The sequence below is a fragment of the Epithele typhae genome (genome assembly GCF_022376455.1).
Source record: "Epithele typhae strain CBS 203.58 chromosome Unknown BXZ73scaffold_21, whole genome shotgun sequence".
NCBI lineage: Eukaryota > Fungi > Basidiomycota > Agaricomycetes > Polyporales > Epitheliaceae > Epithele > Epithele typhae.
Window position 1 is genome coordinate 205,252 of NW_025954212.1, and position 17,281 is coordinate 222,532.

Below are 17,281 nucleotides of genomic sequence, written 5' to 3' on the forward strand. Positions count from 1 at the left end.
ATAGTGAACTTGGACCGATATGACTGCGTGATAGGCACCCCATTCCTGATCAAGCATGGTATGCAACTTGACTTCAAGAACCGTACTATCAGGATAGGGGACAATGTGATACAGACATTCGACTATGATCAGGACGACAAGTACTGGACTGGCCGCAAAGCGACCACCGTCAAGTACTCGCCCAAATCCTTGCCGAATAAGACGACTACCTGACTCCCAGCGACGACCTTATCCACAAAGCAACCGAGAGTTACGGTGGAAGAGGTCGTCGACGAGGAGGTGGAGACGCAAAAAGGCAAGCAAACACTAGACATAGACAGCCCATACATACTCGAGGACCTCAACCATCGTAACGATGAGGAGATACCGAGTGTGAATGCGACTGCCGGATCGCACCGAGATCAGGAGGACGAACCCGACTCACTGGATGAGGACGTCGCCCTCCCGCCCCGGCTCGCATACATACAGCGCAGCGATCTAGAGACACGCGACTTGAGCCGACTAGAACCTAAGCTCAAATCGCGGCGCCATGACCCAATGCCTGAGATCCGGTTCCGAGACCGTATCACATTACACTCGGACATGGGTGTAATGCGAGACAGACTAGGACAACCGGATCCCTATGGAGCAAACGAAGAGCTGGAGGCATCAGTTGTGGAATATCTACGTAACATGGATATTCGACGCACCGATGCGACCAATCTCACGGATACCAACCTGCCGCAACTACGCGAAAAATGGAAGGCAGAGATCGCGGACCTAACGGGCCCGATTCCAGCCGAACTGCCCCCCTGGAGGGAAGTTAATCACCGCATTCCCCTGGTAGACGAGCGAAAGCGGTATAACTACCATCACCCCCGCTGCCCAGACGCGTTAAAAGACCAACTTCGTGAGAAGATGGACACGTATCTGAACGCGGGATGGTGGGAGATGAAGCCGGCTGAACAAGCGGCTCCTCTCCTGTGCATTCCGAAGAAAAATGGCAAACTACGGACTGTAGTTGATGCGCGACAGCGTAACGACAATACAGTCAAGGACGTGACGCCGTTTCCTGACCAGGACGCGATCAGGAACGACGTAGCGTGCGCAGCGTACAGAACGAAGATCGATATGTCAGACGCATACGAACAGATTCGTATCGATGCGGATGACGTATGGAAAACTGCGTTTTCTACCATCTATGGCACTGCAGTGTCCCAAGTCATGCAACAGGGCGACTGCAACGCACCTAGCACGTTCCAGCGGCTCATGACGTGGATATTTCGAGAATACATCGGTGTATTCGTTCATGTCTACTTGGACGACATCTTTATATTCTCCCGATCAATTGTCGAACACGAGAAGCACCTGCACCTCGTGGTCGCCAAACTCCGTGAACAACATCTATTTCTCAGCGAGTCCAAGTTTGATCCATACTCATCGAACATGGACTGCCTCGGACACATGATCGACAATAGGGGACTCCACGCAGACACGGACAAGTTGTCTCGTATCCGCGATTGGAGACCCATGCGATCACTGAACGAAGTCCAGAGATTTCTGGGCCTCGTACAGTATTTGGCTCACTTCCTTCCAGACGTGTCAGCGTATACGTCACCCCTGGAATCGATCTGCAAAAATGGCAGACCATTCCAATGGCGACCCATACACCAGGCGTGTCTGGATCGAATAAAGGCACTCGTTGCGAAAACACCTATCTTGAAGCCCATTGACCCGCGAAGTAATGAACCAATTTGGGTCATTACTGACGCGTCGACCTACGGTGTAGGCGCCATGTACGGACAAGGACCAGACTGGAGGACTTGTCGCCCAGCTGGATTTATGTCTAAGAAATTCACCTCGGCCCAACGGTCTTACTACACGTACGAGCAAGAAGCACTCGGTGTGATAGAAGCCCTTCTTAAGTGGGAAGACCGCCTGGCGGGCCGAGAGTTCACTATCATCACAGATCACCAAGCGCTAACGAAGATGAAGACTGCGTCGAGGGAGACTCGACACGGTCGGCTACTTCGATGGACTGAATATATTGATCGGTTCAACGCGGAAGTGATACACGTAGCAGGAGAGACCAACCGCGTCGCGGATTGTCTCTCCCGCTACTACGAGAACGACACGTTGGAAGACGTACACTCACCTGAAGAGTTCGTGAACGCAGATTTGCGCCTCGACCCTGACGGAGAGGATATGCCAGATGCGCGTATCGCGGAGATTTTGGAGCAGCACGAAACTGTACTGCACCAACGAGCTATGCAGCTCCGACCTCCGCGCCCACGGCGTATCGACCCGGACAATGCCGCCGAGTGGCCTGTGAAGAAAACTCGTAAGGCTAAGGACCGGATTGAAGATCGCAATGACGAAGCAGACACACTCCGCGAACACGCGAGTGCAAGCGGAGTGATGTCAGAGCGAACGATTACTGAACCGATAAGCTATCCTATCACGGACAGCATATCAGTACGAGATACACTGCAGGATGGGCCCCCGCTAGAAGCGAACTTATTCGCTGATCGCGAGGTGCTTGACGCTATCAAACTGGGGTACAAGGATGATACCACGTTTAGTAAAATCATCCTTGACCCGCGAGCATACGCCAACTTCACAAAAGGCGAAGATGGGGTACTGCGTGTTATCACTCGTATGGGATTCGAGTGCGTGTGCATTCCCCGCACCCTTGTTCGAAAGAGATCCCTCCAAGAGATTGTCATCGCGATGGCACACGAGACTCTCGGACACTTGGGTCCACAACGTACCGCCGAATACCTTCGACGGTGGGTCTGGTGGCCCAAAATGACTAAGCACGTATATGCCTTCTGCGTGACGTGCGGTGCTTGTCAAATGTCCAAGACAAGCCCCGTTAAGCCACGAGGATTACTTCACTCTCTTCCGGTCCCATCGTACCCTGGTCAGTCGATTGGCATGGACTTTGTAGGACCATTCCCAGAATCTAAGGGATATAACTACCTCTGGGTGATCATTGATCGCCTCACAAATCTCGTACAGTTGATCCCTTGCAATGTCACGGACTCGGCGTACACACTAGCCGCACTATTCATTAAAGAATATGTGCGACTGCGTGGTATCCCCGAGTCCATAGTCTCTGACAGAGATACGAAGTTCACTTCGCATTTTTGGAGCGAAGTGCATCGTATGCTTGGCACCCGGCTCCTCATGTCCACGGCATTCCACCCCCAGACGGACGGCGCGACCGAACGTGCGAATCGTAGTGTTGCTCAAATACTTCGCACAATCGTCTCGCCCGATCAATCCGACTGGGTGGACAAAATACCATTAGTGGAATTTGCTATCAACTCGAGCATAAGCGCATCCACTGGATTCGCACCGTTCGAGCTGGTATATGGGCATGTACCGACCATGAGTCGGTTCCCGGTAGTGGAGAAAGCCCTGCCGGGCGCACGCGACTTCGTTGAGCGCGCGCGAGTGCACTTAGAACAAGCCCATGACGCGATAATTGAATCGCGGGTGGTGTCCACTCATCAAGCGAACAAGCGCCGTTCACCTGAAGATGACCCACTGCAGGCAGGTGACAAAGTATATCTGTCTACGCAGAACTTGTCGCTGCCGAAAGGACGCGCTAGGAAACTGGCGCCGAAGTTTATCGGCCCGTTTCCGGTATTGTCAGCGCACCCAGATACTTCAACATACAGATTGGATCTACCTGACGAATTAAAACGTCGTCGGGTACACCCAGTCTTTCACGCGAAGCTTTTGCGCAGGCATGAGACCAGCGATGAGCATCTGTTCCCTGCACGAGAAGCGCAGCGGCTCTACGATTTCGGCGTGCCCGACGACCAGGAATGGCTGGTTGATGAAATAGTCGGACATCGCTGGGATGGTAACAAGGTGGAACTACTTGTACGATGGACGGTTGGCGAGCACACATGGGAGGTATTGGCCGAATGCGAAGAACTACGCGCACTCGACGATTACCTCGCACTGTTGGGCGTATCGGACACGGCAAGCCTCCCGCGCCGGGAGACAAGCGCCAGCATACACAGCCACCCAACGGAAACCGGAGGGCCGGCTGCGAGAAGCACACGACGCGCAGATCAGTGATCACGATCTAGATCGAGGTCAGATAAGCGTTACAAGAGGGCTTCTCTGGTGCCCGCGCTACTCCCCACCCCCGACATTTTCACCACCATGTCCTATGCCCCCAACCCGTACTCGAACATCCCCGCGACGGACGCGCCCGGAGCCACACCTGCTAGCTGGCACCCCGCGCCACCGCCGCCCGTACCCGTCAACCCTGGCTACTACCCACCGCCGCATGCACATGACGCCCCCCCGCAGGACGTCGCCATGAACGGCACCATCGACCTGGCGTTGTTGCACGCACCGGTCGGAGGAGGAGGGGAATACCCACGCGAAGCCGGACACGGCCCCGCAGTGAGTAACAACCCCCCACCGACTCCGGCACACTACCCTGGAACATACGCGCAGACCGGCGGCGGCGTGTACATGCACGCGGGCGCCGGCCGCTACCCTGGTTACGTCAGCACCCAAGTGACGCAGATGGCACCGTCGGGACCCCCGTACGTGCTAGCTGCGCCGCAATCGGACACAATCACGACGATCACACAGTCGCTACTGGACACCCAGAAGCAGCTGTTTGATCAGGTCAGCAGCCTCAACTCCAAACTCACCCGTGTGGAGCGCGCGCACGACGACGCGATGCGCACGCGCGATGAGCTGGACAAGACGGCTGCGGAATACAAGGTCAAGTTCGAGCAGGCTGAAGAGCGAGCAACCACGTTCAAGCTCCTCAACGACCAGCTCCTTGAACGCATCCGCAACATGGAACACCGTTTCGACGACGAGCTGCAGGGCATGCGCGCCGCACTCGAACGCCGCGATCGCGAATCGGACGACGGAGGCAGCAATTGGCACAGCCGATACCGGCGAGAATACCGCAATGCGGAAACCTCTGCTCGCCGCGACGAATCCCGTGCCCCCAGTACTACTGGCCCGACACGCTTTGAGCGAGGCAGTAAACGCCCCGCTGAGAGCGAGCCGGGCCCCGCACGCGCTGCACCAGGAGCGAAGGAGTATCAACGCACCTTCGCGCCCGCCGTAGCCCCTACTATCACTGCCCCGAACGTGACCGAGCCACGAATCAACATCGTGTTGGACATGTCGTCCAACTATGATGATTCGCGGCTCTCATCTCTCCGTGTCTATCGCGGTGGGATCGATCAATCGCTCGCCAGCCACCCGCGAACTCCGTGGAGAGACTGGCACGAAAACACCGCCCTGTTGGACACTCGGTCGGAGGACGAGCGCAACTATGCGTCCTACCACCTTGAGTTCAAAGACATGGGCCCGGAAGCGGAGAAGAAGGAGACGGGACGCTGGTCGAAGAAGAACGTACTGGCTGTCAAGTCGGTCGTCGCGGAGTTCTCGCGCCTTGACTTTGGGCCATGGACAAACGCGGAGATCGTCACCGCTCATCAAGCCCACAACCTCCGTCTGGCCGCACTTCGCAAGACCGATCCCGACTACTTCGCCAAGAGGTTCTACTGCTACGTCTACCAGCACCATGTCGAAGGCACCCGGCGACGCAACGAGGGCGAGCGCTACCTCGTCCAGCGGTACTCCAAGGATCGACATGTCGCCATGGGCCAACTCGACAAGGCGTTGGACGCGGTCCTTCGTCTCTCGGGCAAGGGTAAAGCGCGCGACGAAGACGCATCCTACCCCCTCCCCGATACTGGGATCATCCCTCTACTCCCCTCCGACATCCCCATCTCAGACCATGGCGCGCCGACCTATCACACTCACTCAGACATCATCATGGTCGCGCCATCCACACTCATTGATCCACCGACTACTGGTCTCGCTCGCGAAACGCACGCTGGTTCGTCGCTATTCATTATCCCGGTAGCCACATCCATCGGCCACGACTGGCGCGTCGCTCTCAACAGCCACCTCCCTACCATCGCGCCCAACGACATCCCACTCATCGCCGGCTTCCTGCGCGACACTCCCGTAACGGTATGGCCGGCTGGGGTTCGTGATCAGACCGGCCGTGTACCCGAGGACACCGGGGACGACATGCGTACCACGGAACCCCACCCCGACGACTGCGCCGCGCTAGCCGCGCTCGCGATCGCCCTACCTCGCGGCCCACCCTCAGGCATCGTCGACGAGTACGGCGAGTCCGCCTTCTTCCGTGGGGCCGTCGAGTTGTTCTCCGTCGCAGGACTATACAGCACGATCGTCAACTGGGGCAAATTCACCGAGGCCGTGCCCGCTATCGAGCCGGGCCGCATGTCCTTCCCTTTCGACTGCCGCTCACTCGAACTCTACCACGTCGCCGCGTGGTTCGCACGCCTCGGCCTCAGCCCCGGAGACGAACGTGTGCGCCACCTCCAGCGACTCGCAGCGGCGATGCGCTCCTACCTCCCCGCCGCCGACTCCATGGTACCCCCACTGTCGGACGTCACGACCCCTGCATTCCTCGACTCCATCCCCCGCGACGGCAACCCACGCTTCGCGCCTCACGTCGGATATCCCGAGGCACCAGACGCGGAGATGAAGACGACATCCTCCTCCCCTGCATCTACCTCCGCGCTGTCGGTTGCTACCGGATCGTCGGCGTCTCCCGCGTCACCCACGTCGGTCATCACGGTGTCGTCAGGCCCTGTGGTGAAGCTCAAGTAGGACCTACGCGTCGGTCCAGAGGGGGAGGGTGTTAAGAGTTGGGAATGGTATCCTAGCGCGCCGCGAGCAGGACTCGCGCGTGCGAGGACGGGCGGCTGTTAGCGATGCGGATCGGGCGCATCGAGATCGGACTCACATGGACACGCGTAGATATAGCTCGCGCCCGCGCTCGGCGGGCGCGATCACTCTACCACCTCGCACTACCGTTGTATTCGTCCCCTCAATCTATAGGTTTGGACGAGTCTGACATCGGTGCGATACCTTCTGTCCTTTTACACCCTCTCACCAGTACAAGACGGGCGACTACGTGTATTTAGACTCCTTCCATCTACGTACCGATCGATCAAGCAAGAAACTAGAAGAGAAACGCTACGGACCTTTTGAAGTCGTCGAGAAAGTAGGCTCAGGAGCTTACCGTCTAAAGTTACCACGCAAGTGGAAAGCTATCCACGACGTCTTCAACGAAGCGCTTCTCTCCCCAGTTAAAGAATCACAATTCCCGAACCAAATCAGTCCCGTGTTAGATCTCCCTGCTATACTAGATACGGAGAAACAACCTGAAGAGGTTCTAGATTCTAAGATCGTACGAGAAAAAGTTCACTACTATATCAAGTGGATAAGTCTACCTCGCTCCGAAAATACCTGGGTTCCACGTCGCGAACTTTTGACCATACCACAAGGACGAGAGCTTGCAGCTGCTTTTCATCGAGCCAATCCCACGGCTCCCAAACTTCACGTTACTATACGCGCTCCGGAACAATCTTCGAATGTTGACGTCATGGACACACGGTTTCTACTTACGACTTATGACGCTCACGATCAACAAATCCCTTACGACACTGATGACTGGAACTATTGGACACAACTTTACGACGACTGGAAATCGCGAGATCCTAATGTAGATACAGAACGGTTGTCTCAGTTTGTACGTTCACAAGTCTTCTCTGATGCTTCGCGAGGACTCGAAGCTAAACAGGGGGGTCATGTCACGCGCATTTTGAAGCGCTCTGATTCCTAATCACCGATCGGCATACCTTAACTCCGATCGGCCTTGCTCACTAATATTCTAGTGTATTACTCATATTACTGTACTATCTTTAGACACACCTCGACTAATATATAAGCTGAGCAGACTCTGGCTTAAACCCCAGTGTTTACTTGGTACATTCTCACCTAGTGATCACCACGGGTCACCCCCGGGTAATTTTGAGTCGACCCGGACCCGGACCCGCGAAACCCGGACCCGTGAGCTCACGGGTCAGGGTACGCTCGGGTTCGGCGCTTGAAACCACGGGTCAGTCACGTGTGACGGCTGGCGTCGGCGCTCACGCGCGCGGCCAGTCGCGACTCGACGGGCTCGCATCTCCTCCCTTCCTCCCCGTTCCCGCCTCTGCTCCCCTGCTTCTCCCTTCCCTCGGACATACCCCTCATGGCTTACACTCCCTCTGCCGCAAGTCCAAGTACCTCGCTTTGGCGACCGCATCCACATCACCGAGCCCCCATTCGAGCCCTCGCCACCAAGCTCCTCCAGGAGCTCCCGTCCCCCGGCGCCCTCCCCGTCGACCACACCGAGGCAGAGGAGATCCAAGTTACGCACGCGATGATGGCTGACTTTGAAGAGTAGCACGCCTCCCGCCTGCCCGCGCACGGCGACTTGGACTGGCACGCGGCGCTCCCGGATCGCGTGAAGGGGTGGGAGGAGGACCGGCAGATGTGGAGCGACTGGCAGACGAGCCTGAGCGCGTGGCTGGAGGAGGAGGAGGAGGACCAGTGGAAGGCATGCTTCGACCCCTGCGTCTGCGGCATGCACCTCGGCGGCCCCAAGTTCACGCGTTCACGCCCAGCTGTCTGTCCGGGTTCTGGGCATCTCGTGAGTTTTCTCGTTTTCCGTGTTTCTTTTCGGCACTCACGCGCATACCTGGACGACGTAGAGCCTGGACGTGGACGGGCACGCGCTCGCCGTGCACTCATAATCGTTCGACGCACGGCTTTATAACCCGCCGTTCTCGGCCGCGGCCCACACCCTCGTCTTCAAAGCGCCACTGCGTGTCCCCTGGTCGATCTCTCCCGCTCTGGAAGCTGAGCGACGCGATGGACGATAGTGCGACGAACGCGTGCCGTCCCCGCTCCTCCCCAGACGTGTACGCGGTCGGCACACCGAGGGCGCAGGCGGCGGGACGTGCGAGACGTGCGTGGCAAACAGGGAGGAGGAGGCCGAGGCACGGGCGCCGGTGGCAGAGATCTTGGCGGAGAGGGCAGCAGAGGGCGACGAAGACGAAACCACGGACCTAGATGACGACTACGACGACCGCCACGAGTACAACCACAACGATGGGCGAAGAGCAGGTCAGAGTGGAGCGCATCGACCACGTGCCCCAGCGGGTCCAGGACGGGCTCGACATGGGCGTCGACGAGCCCATTGACGCCCTCTCGAGCGAGGACGAACAAGAGCATGAGACGGGCGACGTGCGCTCGCGCGCGGCAAGCCCGACGACTTGGACATGGACATTGAGCAGACGTATTTCGAGATCAAGGTTGTGTACTTCCCTTCGTCTGCTCTCCTTTGCTGACTTCCTTTATTATCTCGCCGAGTCTTCCTCTCTCTCTGCTCGACTCCTCCCTCGTTATCCGCCCCCGCACGCACGTCCGCACGCACAGACCCCCGCACGATACGAGCAAGCCTGGGGCGCTCTACGGCCGTGTCCGCCCTTGGGACGGCCTCGTCGCCCTCGTCGGTGTCCAGATCCCACCAATGGGTGGTTGCGGCAGCGTCCGCCATCCTCCCCACCGTCTACCGCGGGTACATCGTTGGTGGGCACATGCTCGTCGGCGCCTGGCAGCACGCGACTACGAGTGCGCACACGGTCTCGCTCGACGTTCACCGTCTCCAAGGTCGACTGCCTGCACCAGAACGCGCGTTCGCCGCCGCCGCGCTCTCGGCCGAGCGCGTGTTCGCTGCCGCCGTGGACCGCAAGTGGGAACGCGAGCACTTCCAGGCACGCGCATGCCACACGCCGTCTCCAGGTCAGCCGAGGCGGACTTCTGAGTCTGTCTCTCGCTCACGCTTGTTACGTGGGCTTCGTGCGCGCATTGTGGCATGCGGCCCTTGTTCCCCCATCCGCATAGCATGCTCCCTTCTGATATGGTTCAATGCTATTTATTACACGTATAATGCACCCCGAGCCTACGGGTCACCACGGGTCACCAAGGGTTCACCCTGCGGGTGCACGGGTCAGCCAAGCACGACCCGGACCCTTACCCGTGGTACCCGACCCGCCAACCCGCACGGGTGGTGGCCACCCGTGGTGATCACTATTCTCACCTGAACTCCCTCGCTCTGAGCTCGCGCCGGCCCTAAGGCGTATCACCAAAGATGAAATGCCGACTCATCCGCAGCATCAAAATGTTTGGATCACAAGCGAGAGGTTCGTAAAGGCATACTCGGAAAGTATTAAATACGCCGAAGTGCGATTAGCTGTCGAACAAAATCGCTGTCGACTGGAGTCTGGAGAAGCGCTTCAGTTGGCATATTTCGAATCTTCTCTTGCACCCACACATCCATGTTCCAGACCACCTAGTTTACCACGCGCAAAAGCTTTTGCCGCGATAACATCGCCCGGGTTCTGCGAAGCTCCGGGACATCGCTGCAGAGTTCGTCCTTCGCGTCATCACAGTTGAAGGTGGACATCGCCATCAGCGCGGCGGGGCTCGCTTCGGCTTCCACGTCGCGCCGTTTGCCCGATATCCGGCAAGGATGGGCGCGAAGGGCGATGAGGGTGACTGTAGAGCATGTGGTGCACAGTATGGGTACCTTCCAGGGCGCTCGCTACCGTGCACGTTCTGTAAAGCTCGCCGGAGGATACAGAGCGGGTCAAGTGCGCATCCACGTCCTCCCCGCTCGGGGCTGTACGGACGGATCCGGCGATCCACCACCAGCATAAGTACTAAGCACGGTTGGTCAGTTCGTATGTGGCGCGCAGGGTGTAGAAATGGATAGAACTGACTGGAGGCAAAAGAAAATGGGCTGTAGTAGTGGTACAGACGAGCTGCACCGGATCTGAACTTCGGCGGGCGACAGGTGGGGGCGGTCATCGTCAAACACGAGTGCTCGAGCGTACGGTACAGCCGACGCGGCGGCGGCCGGGATGAGGCGGGGAAGGCCGGCCGGGCCGACCAGGGTGTCGCCGCGTCGGGGCATAGCCCTCTTCATGTATTCATGCCGCATGTGACGTACGTGTCTTTGTCTTCGCGCGCAGCGGGAAAGCTTCGATATGATACACTGCAGCTGCCTGGCATCCTGCGCATCGCCTTCAAGTTTGATTTCTCTTAGTTGTTTCTCCGGCTCTCTGCCGTTCCGCCACTGAGTCCCTTCTTCACCACACACACTTTCGCCCCTCCGATCCTCCACTCCACTCACCCTCTACCCCCTCTACCACCATCACACCCTCACATGGCTTCCACAACTTCCGAATCCCCCCCTTCCTCAGGCTCAGGCAAAGGCTCGACGTTTTGGCTTTGCTTTATCGCTCTTGTCGTCGCCAACTTCCTCAGCGCGCTTGACCTGACCGCCGTCTCGACCGCGGTCCCGACAATCACAAACGACCTCCATGGTGGCGACAACTTCGTCTGGATTGGAACTGCCTACGGTCTCTCCAGTACCGCCATCCTTCCCTTTTCGGGTCGTCTTGCGGACGTCTTCGGTCGTCGCCCGACGATGCTAGTCTCCATCTCCATCTTCCTCCTCGGAAGCGCCCTCGCCGGCGCGGCCCAGAATATGACTTGGATGATCACGGCTCGCGGTGAGTACACAATATTTCACGCGCGCACATACGTGTGCTTATAACGTGCCCCAGCCGTCCAGGGCATCGGCAGTGGCGCGATCGTCAACCTTGGGTCGATTATCCTCGGCGATTTAGTCACGCTGGCTGAGCGCGGGACGTACCAAGGCCTGCTCATTCTCATCTGGGCTCTTGCAGGTGCTACTGGGCCTTCAATTGTGAGTGGTGATGAGTGTTTGTCCTTTGACATGTGTATGTACTGATTTGGGCGCCAAGTCTGGAGTTCTCACCGAGCACGCAACATGGCGGTGGTTGTTCTGTGAGTCGCGTCCACAAACGCAACCTGAAAATGAAGATGTTGTATCTTATTCTCGGTGTAGACCTCAACTTGCCTTTGGCTGGAGTTTCCTTCGTCCTTGTTGCAGCCTTCCTCCGCGTCCGCACCCCAGACGGCACGATCAAAGAGAAGCTAGGCCGTATAGACTGGATGTACGTTCTCAGTTCGTTACGATATCTCGTCCATCTCTTACATCGTCTGCAGTGGTAACTTGATTATCATTGCCGGGACGACTCTTGCACTCATCGGGCTTACTTGGGGTGGTATCCAGTTCCCCTGGGGGGACACACATGTTCTGGGTGCTCTCATCCTAGGCTTCATTCTTATCTTTAGCTTCTTCTTGTACGAAACTCTGGTACCTAAGGAGCCTACAATCCCCCTCGACGTGATGAAAAACCGGGTTGCCGTCAGTGGGTGAGTGCGAGGTATCACTCAGGGGACCCGATGCTGACTTGTATGAAGATACATCGCCACCTTCTTCCACGGTGTCCTCACGCTGACGACTATCTGTATGTACACGTATTTTGCTTCTTAGTCCCTCTATAACCTCTCCATGCAGTTTATCTCCCTGTGTACTTCCAGGCCTGCATGGAAGCTACCCCGCTCCAGTCCAGCACTAAGCTTCTCGGTACCACACTCGTTTGCGCACCGATTTCCTTCATTACTGGCGGTGTTGTGAAGAAGACCGGGAAATATTTGCTTGTCAACATCGTTGGCTGGATATTCATGCTCATCGGCTTCGGGCTCTTCACCACCTTGAAGGCCGACTCCTCGACTGGTGCGTGGGCTGGCTTCCAAGTCCTCACTGCTGCGGGCATTGGTATTATTGTGAGTGCAATTCCACTCGCTTGTCATATCTACTCACGGCTGCCCATAGTGGTCCGCGACAGTATTCCCTATCCTCGCTTCTATCCCTGTTCACCGATTTGCGGCTGCAATCGCGTTCCAGAACTTCCTCCGCACTTTTGCTCAGGTGCGTCGTCACCCCACATCCTTTCCGCTGTTAGCTCACATGGTGCGCTGCAGACATGGGGAATTGCGATCTCCGCATCTATCCTCCAAAACGAGCTCAAGAAGAACCTGCCTGCCGCGTTCGCGGCACAGTTCTCGGAGGGCGTCGAGATTGCCTACGCAGTAATCCCAATCATCCCCGGGCTGGAGGAGCCACTCAAGACGGAGGTGCGGGCCGCGTTCGCAGCCTCGATGTCCGTCGTCTGGAAGGTCATGACCGGCCTCGCCGGCGGCGGCCTGCTCACCGTCCTGCTCCTCAAGGAGGTCCCCATGCACACCGTCATGGACGATCGCTACGGACTCGAGGATCGGAGCCAGCAAAAGCTGCCGACTAAGGGGGGCTCCCTCGAGGCGGACGAGGCAGTCCTCCGAACGGCAGAGACTCAGTCCTCCGACGCTTGAAGTTGATGGGCCGTGCGAATTTCGGCTGCGGCGGACCAGTAGCTAAGTTACTACTCATTTTGGCTGTACCGTAGAGTCATTCTACGACGAACTATCACGACCCTGTACCGCATACCCTTTCTCCGCCGACATCGCCGCCTGCGCCTCCGGACCTCGTCGCCCCATCGCCGATTGCAAATTTGTCCGCGAAGCTCACGGCACGGCAGAAGCACCCACAAACCGTACCGCGGGAACGGCCGGGGGCCCGCCCGCGCGTTGTGCGGTCGAGCCGCGCGGTGGGACCTCGGGCCCGTTGTCCTACTCGAAGCGCGGAGGGTGAGCACGGTTGGGCTTCTGTCCGACCGGCGTCGGATTACCTCCTTATCTTCCCCTCGTGCGATGTAGGCGAAGGCGCAGGGAGTGCGCGTGAGAAGTGTCTCGCGCTGCCAGATATGTGCTGGTCAAGCGCTGACGCGCCGAATCTAGTCTCCTCCACCGCGCGTGCCAGCTCACAAGTGCTTATTCTTTCCCAACCTAGCCCAACCGCCTACCATTGCCAATGCCTATGGGTGCGCCAGGGTCACATACGCACTTCCCAATGACCTCACTGACACCGCCGTGACTGTTGGACATAAGTAGTCAACGCCCGACGCATGTCAGAACGCGACCTCGTAAGTCCGTAGTTCCGAAGGCTTGAAGCTGACCAATTTGTGCATTTTCTGAGATGTCATCATGCCACATCAAACGGAAGACGGCTGCCGAGCGTTCAAATTGTGGGTCCTGCAACCGCGCGTGAGATTCCCCGCGCCCGCGAGCGCAAGTTGACTCGTGTTCAGGATCTGAGACTCCGTTCGATGATCATTCGCCAACCCTTCCCTGCTTCCCCTCCTCACTCCCTCGGCGTGCTAAATCCCCCAGAGTCCCACATGAAATGGGGAGCCCCCGAAAACACGATGTCCTCGGCTCACTTATTGCCTTCTATATCCTCGTGTCCACTTGCGCATCCGTCTTCCTGTCCGCTTCCGTCTGATTTGACTTTCCAACCACAATGGCCTCCCCCTCTAAGAAGCCCAAGGGATCTATCTTCTGGCTATCCTACATTTCCGTCGTGGTCTGCAACTTCCTCAGCGCGCTCGATGCGACTGCTGTGGCCACTTCCCTTCCGACGATCACCAAGGACCTCAACGGAGGCGATGAGTTCGTCTGGGTCGGCGCCGCCTACAACCTCGCGGCTGCCGCATTCCTCCCCTTCACCGGACAGCTCGCCGACATCGTTGGACGTCGTCCAACTATGCTCGGTTGCGTAGGCCTGTTTTTTCTTGGCAGTCTTCTATGCGCCACCGCTCAAAACATGCCCTGGCTCATTGCTGCACGAAGTAAGTGTTTGATGTGCGTCGCGATGCGACCCACTGTTTCTCGCCGCTCCACGCTGAAGTCGTTCGGTCCGCATGCTTATCAAATGGTGCAGCTGTACAGGGAATTGGGGGCGGAGGAATCATCAACCTGGCGACAATCATCACGTCTGACCTGATTCCTTTGGCCGAGCGTGGTCTCTACCAGGGTCTCCTTGTCCTCACATGGTCGGCTGCTGCGGGTGTCGGGCCGTTGATTGTCCGTCGTATTCTTTCATTTTTGCTATCACCCACGCGCTTACTTGCTACACAGGGTGGTACCTTCTCCGAGAAAGTGACCTGGAGGTGGCTTTTCTGTGAGCCCTCCGTCCACGCAAATGAAATCGACCGCGATTGACATTTTCTCACCCAGATGTCAACCTGCCGCTTGCTGGGATTGCCTTTTTCCTTGCTATGATTTTCCTTCGCGTCCGAACCCCCACTGGTACGCTTCGCGAGAAAGTTGCCCGCATCGACTTCATGTGCGTGTTGAATCCCCCGCTGCCCGCCGTGCTGTCTAACTTGGCACATCCAGCGGCAACTTTCTCATCATCGCTGGCACAGCGCTCGCTTTGATTGGCCTCACGTGGGGCGGCATCCGCTTCCCGTGGAACTCAACGCATGTTCTCGGGCCACTCATCCTCGGCTTCATACTCGTGTTCCTCTTCTTTGTGTACGAGACCTTTGTCGCCAAGTCTCCCGCTCTGCCCTTCGACATCCTCGCGAATCGCACCAGTCTTGCCGGGTACATCGCGACGTTCTTCCACGGTATCATCTCAATCACCGGGATCTGTACGTGTGTTTTTCCTGCTTCTGGTTACGATGTTTGCTTACCGCAATCAAAGACTACCTTCCGGTCTATTTCCAGGCATGCAAAGAAGTTACTCCTATCCGCTCAGCGATCAACACTTTCCCTCTCGGACTGGTCGTCGCCGGGCTGGCCATCTTCTCCGGTGTCGTGGTCAAAGTCGTGAAGAAGTATCGACCCGCGAACGTCATCGGCTGGGCGTTCATTCTCGTCGGACTGGGCCTTCTGTCTCTCCTCAAGGCGGATTCGGATGCCGGCCAATGGGTCGGCTTCCAGGTCATCACCAGCACCGGCATCGGCACCATCGTGAGCGTGCTTCGTTTTCGGTAAAGTGTACCGAAGGGCTGACTCCACTGTCTGCAGTGGGCGACGACCGTGTACCCCATTCTCGCGCCTCTCCCTGTGTCCCGCGCCGCCTCCGCCCTCGCCTTCTACAACTTCTGCCGCACGTTCGCCCAGGTACGTACATCTTCTCGGACGCAACCGTCCCTGCTAGTCACACTCGCTCTGTATGCAGACCTGGGGCGTCGCCATCTCCGCTGCCATCCTCCAGAACGAGCTCAAGTCCAACCTTCCTGCCGACTTCCTGCTCACTTTCCCCGCCGGTGCCGAGATCGCCTACGCCGCGATCCCCGAGATCCCCGGGCTCCCCGACCCGCTCCGCGACGAAGTCCGCGCGGCGTTTGCGAAGAGCATGTCGACTGTCTGGAAGGCAATTCTCGGATTTGCGGCGGCGGGTATCCTCACCGTCATGCTCATGCGGGAGGTACCGATGCAGCAGCACAAGGACGAAACATACGGACTGGAGAATGACGATGCGGAGAAGGAGGAAACGAAGGACTGTGAGCTCGAGGGCGGTAAAGAGGGGTCCAGACGTCCATGAGTGGGCCGATTGACCATTAGCCTTAATATGAATACGTGTGTGCGGCTGACCGGGACTCCAGCCGGTCTCGGGATCCCTTTGCATGCTTGTCGCATATGAGCATCTTGGAGATACAATATATTCGATGTTATCACACGCTCCCTCGACGGCACTGCGAATATTTTCGGGTGGAATGTTTTCGTGATTGTGGCATCCTGCTCCAGGTCGCGTTGGTGTGTCCACCCGGTACCCCAGATTGCAGCATAAATCAAATATCCAACCCTTACTCTGGCCGAATAGCATCCATCTATGATATGGAAGAGTTTTTAGAGAACCGGGGAGTTCTACTACAACGGGCTTCCATCTCTCTCTATACCTGCCAGTGATCGGTATCAGTGTAAATGCTCAATTAACGCGCGCCGCCCGGGGACCAGCGCGATCGGGATCGGTGACTTCTCGGGCGCGCAGTGGACCACGCGTGTCCGACGCCGCCGACCACAGAAGGCAAGAAGAGCCGCCGAGAATGTATTCAGTGATCACATGCAGTCCACTCACCCACGGACATACACTATGTTCCGCAGTGCGGTCCTCTACCTTCTCCCGAACAGTTCACGGGCGATCCGATATGTGTGGGCCTGCTTGCCGGATCATACAAATCCGATGCCGGTGAGCTAGAACCGCCGAATGAAATGAGATCTTTCCTAGGCAGCAACCAGATGAGGACGAGTCGGCGCTGCAGGTTGCCGGATGCCGAATCGGGATCATCCGAATGCTGAGTCAGACGCCTACGCGAAGTTTTCGCGCTCCCGGCGCTTGATCAGGCTCTCCTTTGGCATCCGCTGCTTTCGCTGCTCTGACCAGCCTACAAATGACTTCGTACCCCTTCAGCTGCACACGACACTCTCTGGGTCTCTTCCAGCACGTGCTGTTCCTCAGACCTCAAAACTCGCACTCGCACCGTCTGCTCGCCTTCGGAATCAATCACCCCTATACCGAGAACAACTTCAGAAGCAGAACAAGGTTTGCGCAGCC

At 57.6% G+C, this 17,281-nt stretch overlaps 3 protein-coding genes across 3 annotated transcripts; all 3 read left to right on the forward strand.

The window, feature by feature from the left end:
- Positions 1–8,110: 8,110 nt before the first annotated feature.
- BXZ73DRAFT_77227 (uncharacterized protein) lies at positions 8,111–10,039 on the forward strand (the record flags this gene model as incomplete). The annotated part of the gene is made up of 5 exons (XM_048022623.1): positions 8,111–8,269; positions 8,306–8,551; positions 8,784–9,027; positions 9,340–9,705; positions 9,891–10,039. 5 exons carry the CDS (start codon positions 8,111–8,113, stop codon positions 10,037–10,039), a joined length of 1,164 nt encoding a protein of 387 aa, XP_047878325.1.
- A 1,092-nt stretch (positions 10,040–11,131) lies between these two features.
- On the forward strand, positions 11,132–13,209 carry BXZ73DRAFT_89733 (iron permease; the record flags this gene model as incomplete). The annotated part of the gene is made up of 9 exons (XM_048025376.1): positions 11,132–11,480; positions 11,535–11,677; positions 11,736–11,778; positions 11,840–11,948; positions 12,001–12,210; positions 12,259–12,305; positions 12,356–12,624; positions 12,674–12,769; positions 12,823–13,209. 9 exons carry the CDS (start codon positions 11,132–11,134, stop codon positions 13,207–13,209), a joined length of 1,653 nt encoding a protein of 550 aa, XP_047878326.1.
- Positions 13,210–14,236: 1,027 nt separating this feature from the next.
- BXZ73DRAFT_46211 (iron permease) lies at positions 14,237–16,270 on the forward strand (the record flags this gene model as incomplete). Its single annotated transcript, XM_048019655.1, has 8 exons — positions 14,237–14,564; positions 14,657–14,799; positions 14,854–14,896; positions 14,953–15,061; positions 15,115–15,371; positions 15,425–15,693; positions 15,751–15,846; positions 15,905–16,270. The coding sequence occupies 8 exons, from the start codon at positions 14,237–14,239 to the stop codon at positions 16,268–16,270; spliced, it is 1,611 nt and encodes a 536-aa protein (XP_047878327.1).
- Between the last annotated feature and the right edge of the window lie 1,011 nt (positions 16,271–17,281).